At 39.4% G+C, this 7,980-nt stretch overlaps 1 protein-coding gene across 5 annotated transcripts; it reads right to left on the bottom strand.

Moving 5' to 3' along the window:
* Positions 1–689: 689 nt before the first annotated feature.
* Positions 690–5,840, bottom strand: SR34A (SER/ARG-rich protein 34A). Of its 5 annotated transcripts, none has more exons than XM_086234936.1 (14): positions 5,701–5,840; positions 3,986–4,174; positions 3,769–3,891; positions 3,389–3,454; positions 3,220–3,294; positions 2,992–3,118; positions 2,813–2,859; positions 2,674–2,731; positions 2,218–2,267; positions 2,080–2,136; positions 1,748–1,827; positions 1,574–1,642; positions 1,438–1,474; positions 690–1,130 (listed from the first exon to the last, which is right to left on the bottom strand). In XM_086234936.1, exons 3-14 carry the CDS (start codon positions 3,853–3,855, stop codon positions 1,110–1,112), a joined length of 774 nt encoding a protein of 257 aa, XP_086091062.1. In that variant the 5' UTR covers positions 3,856–3,891; positions 3,986–4,174; positions 5,701–5,840; the 3' UTR covers positions 690–1,109. The 5 variants fall into 5 exon arrangements, with proteins under 5 accessions (XP_086091062.1, XP_086091059.1, XP_086091058.1 ...); XM_086234933.1 differs by having other exon boundaries at positions 4,034–4,299; XM_086234932.1 differs by having other exon boundaries at positions 3,986–4,299.
* Positions 5,841–7,980: the final 2,140 nt, after the last annotated feature.

The raw sequence follows: 7,980 nt of genomic DNA on the forward strand, positions 1-7,980 counted from the left end.
CCTCTTGGAGTTTTCATTTGGGCTGGGATTTTCAGGGCCCAGCTCTTAATTTCCGCTTTAAATAATGGCCGATATTGGTTAATAAATCCCAGTAAAATACATATACTACTTGACATTTTCCGGGTAAAAGAGCTATTTTATTACTTTTTCTTTTTTTTAAATTGAAACTAGTTTGTTACTTAAATAGGCTTAACCTACTCCAGTAAAACTTTATCCATAATGGCATTGCAGCAATAAAGACTTGTTTCACGTTACTTTTAGAAGTTTTAAAAGCATTTTTAAAAATCTTAAAAGCGCTTTCAAATTGTCAAAAACATTTTTGCAAATAAAAATGCTTCCAAATACATTCAGAAGAGCACTTGAATATTTTTCAAAATTTTATGTACTTATAATAAAAACATTGCTAGTAAAACGCTATTAAGTAAAAACAACTATTAAGTAAAAGTAGCTCCTGCAAAAGGACTTCCAAACTGGTCCTAACAGAATTTTTGGAAAATCTCTATTGTATTTTCCTTTGTTACAGACTTACAGTCAAGGCAGTGTTTTAATCTACACGATGATTGCTGACGCCATCAATCCCAAACTACATTAGACAAGATAACAGACTCTGTCCGTCTTGTATAGCCCAAAGCCAAAAATACAAAATTGCGTCAACATAATTACAGAACCAAAAGAAAATTGCAAACAAGTTATACCCCTTCAAAATGGTAGAGCTTAACATTACATTAGTGTCACAACCTTCATACAAATACTTCTCTTTTTCTGTTGGCCACATGCTCTATCCAAACGACCAAGCAACAGAATAACAACAAACGATATAATCATAGGGAAAATTCCAGAAACAAACCAAAAACAAAATCACAACCCCTAGCACTACCCTTTCTCGAAACGGTAGCAAAAGTAACAGTTCAAAAGTACAATCCAAAGGCATTATCTTTCTTTTTTTTGAGTCAATAAAAATTTTCCTGGGCATTATGGAAACCACATACTGGCCATAATAAGCAACTAAGGTTTCTAAATATGGCAATTTCAACAAGAAGTCCGCTCAGATAGACTAATCTTCGCATCTAACACCAATAAGGAGGCCTTGAGGATGACTCGCCAGAGAATCAGGCACTACCTGACCGCACCTGAAAATAGATAAAGCTAAAGTAAGCATCAAAGACAACAAATAACTTTATCTTCTTTCAACAACACAGTAAGCTTTTGAAATCAAAACTCCAGAGATAATTATTTCAATTAGAGCTCTCCTATTCTAGTTTTTTCTTTAAAACATTGGTATGGCTGAATTCAAATCAACTAAGCATTTATGATTTTTTTTCCTATTTTATTGGGGAATGCTAGTTGAAGTCATTCCTTAATGTTTCATGTTTATAAATAGTGTATTCCCATGTTATGTACACATGAGCTTGTATTATCCGAACATATTCCACTTACAGGGGGAGGAGATCCGGACCTTGATCTTGATCTTGGCCTGCATATAGCAATAGGCATGTATTACACATCATATACAAAAATAAGAATTAAGAGGATTAGAATTACCCGATCAAAAATGTGTTACAAAGCCAAATACCTGGAGGATTTGACAGGAGATGGAGACCTAGATCTTGATACCGATCTAGAGACAGATCGCTCCGACTTACTGAGCAATATAGAATAAATCCCAGGATGTAAAAAAATACATAAAGCAACCAAAAGGAGAAAAAAGATACTAATAACGAATAAAAGTTGGAGACAGGTTCAGTACCTCCGATTCCTTCGTACACTTCGGCTTCTGCTACGGCTTCTACTCCGGCTCCTTGAGGGACTGCTCTCATACACTTTAACCTGCACAGTTGATATACAAACATACACCAGCACAATGTTAAATAAAATTCCATCTGTTCAACATCATTACTGTAATGTACAAGTGCACAAATTATCCTGCACCGAAAAATTTGAGAACTTGAACTTTATAAGCAAAAAAAAAAAAAGAAGAAAGAACATATATCTTTTGGCAAGCAATCACAAATTCACAATGGTCTAAGCAACATACTAACATCAAAGAAAGAACATCGTAGCAAGGATTCACATGGTTACCCGAATATAAGCTCTGGCCCAAGGATTTTTAAATTCAGTATCATCAAGTTCCCGAATCTGGAAAAAGAAATCAGATGTAAGCTAGTGAATTATTGTGGAGCATAATGGCAGCAAAAGGTCCTGTGGGCAACAACTTACAGCATATTTCATGTCATCAGAATTGGTATAATCAACTACACCATAAGTCCCTGAATACAAACAGAAATTCCATTTGGTAAGTAGATAAACAAATCAGAGCATAGAAATTCAGGATAAGTAGCAACTGCATGCTAGTGTTTACTAAGAGCTTAGGTGTTGAGGATTTGATTTCTAGTTTTTCTTTTTCAGAATGAGGCAACATGGTCTTGATGAAATTCTACAGCTCATAAGAGTAAGAATATTTTCCTTCTCCTATTTCTCTGACATTGTCAGTCTATTGAAATGGATCTAAAAAAAATTGCCAATGCCACCACTTCTTTGCAAAATTAGACTAGAGGCTGATATAAAAAAATAAAGCCAGAAACAGGTATTTGCAATGAACCTCAAATATTAGACTAAGTTGGCAGATTACAGTATAAGTGCTAATTTCAATAAAATAAAAAATAAAAGTTATACCTTCACTGTCACGAGAAACCTCAGCAAAGCAAACATCACCAGCTTTTCGCATATGATCCTGAAATCAATAACCAGTAGTGTTACCAGTAGGACACAAACAATATGTGTGTACCAAGTTTGTGAATAAAAATTTCCGAACCTTCAAATCTTGCCACGAAGCAGAAGAAGGGAGGCCATGAACAATAACTAGACCACAAGAAAAAATGAATTAAACAATAAAAGACAACTTAACATAAGTGAATTTAATTTAATGTTCAGCATTGTAAAACACAGACTACTCCTGTTGAGCTAAGTAATGCAATCTCCTAGAAGACACACCCCGATATTCAGAATGACGTGAAACACCAAATCGACCCCCACCGCTGCCTCCACTGCTGCTGCCTCTTCCATATCCACCCCGACGATCACTTGAAGATGGTCCCCTACCACCATGGGCAAGCTCAACCTGTATCAAGGACAAATGATAGATCAATAAATGAAGAAGCAACCACAAAACATGAAAGAAAAAAACAAAAATCTATTGTTTTAATAAGGATTGTATAGTACCCTTAAACGACAACCATCAAAGTTATACCCATCACGCCCCCTGATTGCATCTTCTGCATCCCGAGAACTCTCAAACTAAAAACCAAACACACAGAGAATAAACCATCAGAGAACCAACAGGGTCCAAATGGATCCAGAGCACAAACCATTATAGCAGACTAGCAGGTACCTCAACAAAAGAATAGCACGGAGGGCGAGGTGGAATCTTCAATTCAATATCCAATATGCGGCCATACTGCAGAGGAAATAAACTTCAGAATGCTTTACTAAAAGAATAAAGACACACCTCCCAAAAATGTCCAACATAATATTATAATAACATTCTTCTTATACAGTAAGTACTGCAAGAGCAACTCTTTCATATTGTTCTACATCACAATAACACAAGTATGAGGATGTAAAGTGAAGAATCAGATAAACTTCCAAAAGAATGCACAAATTATTCTTTTGACTTGATTTATAGAAATACAGGGGTGTACCATTTGCTAAAGATAAATCATGCTTATATCCAAAGAAAAACAAACAAATTGTGAAAAATTCCAGGACAACCTTGTAAAATAAATCTTCAATCTCCCGTTCTCTTATATCTGAGGGTAGGTTGCCAACGTAGATTGTGCGAGAAAATCGACCACTCATATTTGACACCAGAAGATCCCTCACGCAAAATTTTTACTGCATTTAAAAAAAGAAATCCCGTAAATGATGAATCCAACAATTTGTAAAATAAACACTGCAACTTCGGTGTCCAATTATCATCTGCATGTACCCTGTTGACAATATCAAAAGGAAAGCAAAACCAAACTATGAAGCAAACCAAGAGAGCAATCCTCGAGGTGAGCCGTGCTCCACAAGCTCCATTGCTCATTTGCTCCAAGATGCTCCAAAGCAATATTTATATTCAAATAAAATTTGGTCTCCTCATCCTCTCCAGAATTTTAGCAGAGGTATAGATCTTCTGAGAATGAGCAAGAATCTCCAATAATAAAAAATAATACCCATAACTCCAAAATGATTCTCCCACTCCCTCTCTATATCCCTATGTATGATTGCAAAGCTCATATTTGTCCAAGCGCTTGCCATCTATCATAAAGAAAGCATCTGTGTCATGAGATCAGGCAAGATTGACATATATTTATGCATTTACCTTATTCAGCTCTCTTTAACAACATTGAACAATAAAACCCTCGAAATCAAGTTAAAATCCCATAGTTAACTTATTTTCGCTAATTAGTGTGGCGTTCCATAAATCATGTCCAGGGTAAGGGATAGGGATAAACGTTTCCAGGCTCCCATAATTGATAAATTTTACACACACATTAAGAATTTTATCATGGAAAGGTTTCTGACAATGACATACTTTCCAGATTTCTGGATTCTATCATGCTCAGAAATTACACCTAGGAAATGGGTTGAAAGTCTTCGTACTTAGCTAAACACATACAAGTTGTACTACTTGGAGCAATCATCCTGATTGATGCTCCAATGTAAAAAATTCAAAACAATGCATAACCAGGGGGGAAGGTATGAAGGATTTAAAAGTCACTCCCAGCATTGCATGCATGTGCATATTATGAATAAAGAAAGGGAAAATCATCAATCAAGCAGACAAACAATAATACTTTGCCTGGAAATTTAAAGAACCCTGCTTGAAACAATAATGCTTTTCCTGGACAAACAATCTGTATACTCATTAATACTGTTTAAAATCAGCGAATGAGGCAGCTATACCTTTTTGTTTCTCATTAAAAAAAAGATATAGCATCCTCATTGACTAATTTCAAACGTATTTATCAGTATAGAGATTGGATGAATTATCCTATCGGTTCAATAACTATGGATGATGAATCTGGGTACATTTATTTTGAGCAGGGTTCTTTACATGTCCAGTGAAAGTATAATTTTTTGTCCGCAGACTCCGCATGATTGATGGATGAGGCAACTTATTAAAAATGACTTCTTACCAAATCATCAACATTAATGGTACAAATCATGGATATAGAGATATAAGGAATACTGTTATTGAGTCCTTTAATATAAAAAAACAAATGTGGAATGCAAGAAATATCGACCATGCATATTCAATTGACTCCAGATGTAAATCATGATTTCTTCTGCTGAAATGTCCATTCACAGCCGTGCTATCTAGTTTCAATCGTTGGTAAGGTTTTCCTCCATGAGAGGTATTGAGTGAAATAGCTGAGAAATTGAGAGAAATGACAATATAATTTTGAAATTTATCCTAGATGATCAAACTCAATTGGGTCAAGCAAAACCCACACCAATTTGCTAAAACGATCAAACCTAAAACACCAGCGCGCACACGTAATGAAATTATGGTTTGCACACATTAAGCAATATCAATGTCTTAACAAGCCTAGAAAATGGTCTAGAGAATCACAAAAAAAAAAAATCCACAAATCAAAACCCTAATTGCATTAATGCGCATAAAAATAGATAGGGGAAGAGGACAAAGTATCACACCGAGAATGGATTGGAGAGCTTGAGAGGGAGAGCTGGAAAGCGTTTACGGCAGCACCGACCGAGCGACTCGCGTACCTGTTGGGTCTGGTCCTTGTTCGCAGCGCCAAGAAAAGAGAAAGCGAAAATAAGCTAGGGCAAAGGGCAAATCGCTGAAATGAAAAATGGTAAGAGACAGATGTAGATTCGGATCTAAAACCCAAACACTCAAAACTAGCCCGGAACAAGCCTGCCTGGGCTTAGTAGAGCCCAAACAATCCAAGCCGATGGCCCATATTAGCCACTCCATTCTGCTCCCTAAACACATATGATATGACGATGATCCATCAAAGTGAATCTTCAGCTCACATGGGTTTGGGCCTTGGGCCCGAGATCGAAGTTCGTTTTTTTTTTTTGTTGAAATAGAATTTCAGCAGTAAATTCTTGAAGTTGAGTTGTATCCTCAGAAACCTTTGTGTCCCTTCAACTTGTGGGATACTATGCATCCCTCTAGGGCCAATGCATAATTATTTGGGACTAGTTGGGGTCAATGTTTTGATGTATCTTCTTAATTGTTTATGGTAAACATACTAGCTTGAGGCTAATGGTATGCTTTTGAGCATTTGGAAAAAGATGTATTGGCAAAATAGTAGTTTAAAATTCAAGCAGTATAAAATACTTGATAGAATTATGTGGTGATTCAAAATGGCGCGTTATATTGATCTCCTTAAGAGTCCAAGCAGGACTTGGTCCTACTCCCTTGATTTCCCTGGGTACCTCCCTCTGGAACGTTGGCATGCCCCATCATTACTGCCAGCCCCTAGCAGACCACCTGCTTGGCTTGGCTCAACTCCTCCTCGCACTGCTCCAACTCTTGCCTAGTCTGGTCTGCCTCCTTCTTGGCCTGCCGTAGTTCGGCCTACAATGCATTGTTCTGCCCGACCACTTGCCCACCCCCATGTTTCCATACCCCATTCGGGGTCGGGGCACACTTGGCCTCGTCGGTGTCCCATCACTTGTAGACGCCTGGTCGGACTCTCCATCATCCATGGAATTGCCCTCCCTTAATGAATCGTTTGAGGAAGCCATGGAATGTCCGACTCCACCACACCTGCCCATCTAAGACAAAAAAAATCAAGATGGGAAGTGCTCGGAATACCAAGACAACACCATGGACATATCAGATCAATACCGGTTTCCCACCCCCCGTATGTGCTCGGATACCCCCAATTTGACAACATTCACCCTATCACCCTTTCACATGCTCAGCCACCAACCATTTATCAAAGCCAATATTCACAATATCAATTCAAAGGAAAGAGCAATGACAACCCAATCCTTACCAGTATTCCGCGGCTTCAACAGCTCAGACGGGTTCCGACCCACTAATCTTGTTTCCTATGTACCTGGCCAAAAACACAACAACACCCAATAAATTACAAAGTCCAAGAATGAAGGCGTGTGGCCTACCAGTGCTCAGCAAGGCTCATATCCACTTGCACCACCTCCTGCCCGAGCAGCCGCGCACCCGAGCATCCGTGCCACCGTGCACCCGAGCACCCGTGCACCCGCGCACCCGAGCACCACCTCCTGCCCGAGCAGCCGCGCACCCGAGCACCACCTCCTGCCCGAGCAGCCGCGCACCCGAGCACCCGTGCACCCGAGCACCACCTCCTGCCCGAGCAGCCGCGCACCCGAGCACCCGTGCACCCGTGCACCCGAGCACCCGTGCACCCGTGCACCTGAGCACCCGTGCACCCGTGCACCCGAGCACCTCCACCTGCCCCTACTCACAATTTTCACAATTCAGAAATCACAATTCAAAGGTCCACATCGGGTTGCACAATCACAATTTCTCACAGTTCTCAATTTTTCAAGGCAAAATCAACAATTTAAAGGGCTAGGAAGAATTTCAAAGTGCTTGGAACGACCTCCAATTTTTCGACCCGCTCAACCCGAGCTGCTGCGCAAGAATTTTTCTGTTTATTTAGAGGTACAAATTGATCTGATTTGGTGCTTACAGTGTACAGTATATGCTTTCAAAACATTATGTGAGTATCTAAAGCAGTGGGTCCATCGTTCATGCTGATATGGCATGAATTGATTGGAAGCTCATGAGTTGCTTCTCGCCAGTCATTCCAGCCTCGTAAAAAGAAAGATGAAGAACAAGTAGAGGCCTCTATCCTTCCTATCTCAACTTTCAGAAACTTGTAAGTGTGAGAATGAAGCTACTCCACTTCCCCTCCGCGCGTGCCAACTCCCACGTGCTACCCTCTCCCCCTCTGGCGGTGCTCATTTCCTGCC

Source organism: Dryas octopetala, chromosome 3 (genome assembly GCF_963921425.1).
Source record: "Dryas octopetala chromosome 3, drDryOcto1.1, whole genome shotgun sequence".
Taxonomy (NCBI): Eukaryota; Viridiplantae; Streptophyta; class Magnoliopsida; order Rosales; family Rosaceae; genus Dryas; species Dryas octopetala.

Excerpts from the sequence above, each read along its gene's own strand:
- SR34A (XM_086234937.1), bottom strand. The coding sequence starts at position 3,855 with ATGAGTGGTCGATTTTCTCGCACAATCTACGTTGGCAACCTACCCTCA. Across the intron at positions 2,268-2,673 it reads GGTTTCTCGTGACAGTGAAG|GGACTTATGGTGTAGTTGAT; the intron begins GTATAACTTTTA and ends GTTTGTATTCAG. Across the intron at positions 2,137-2,217 it reads CTGATGACATGAAATATGCT|ATTCGGGAACTTGATGATAC; the intron begins GTAAGTTGTTGC and ends TTCTTTTTCCAG.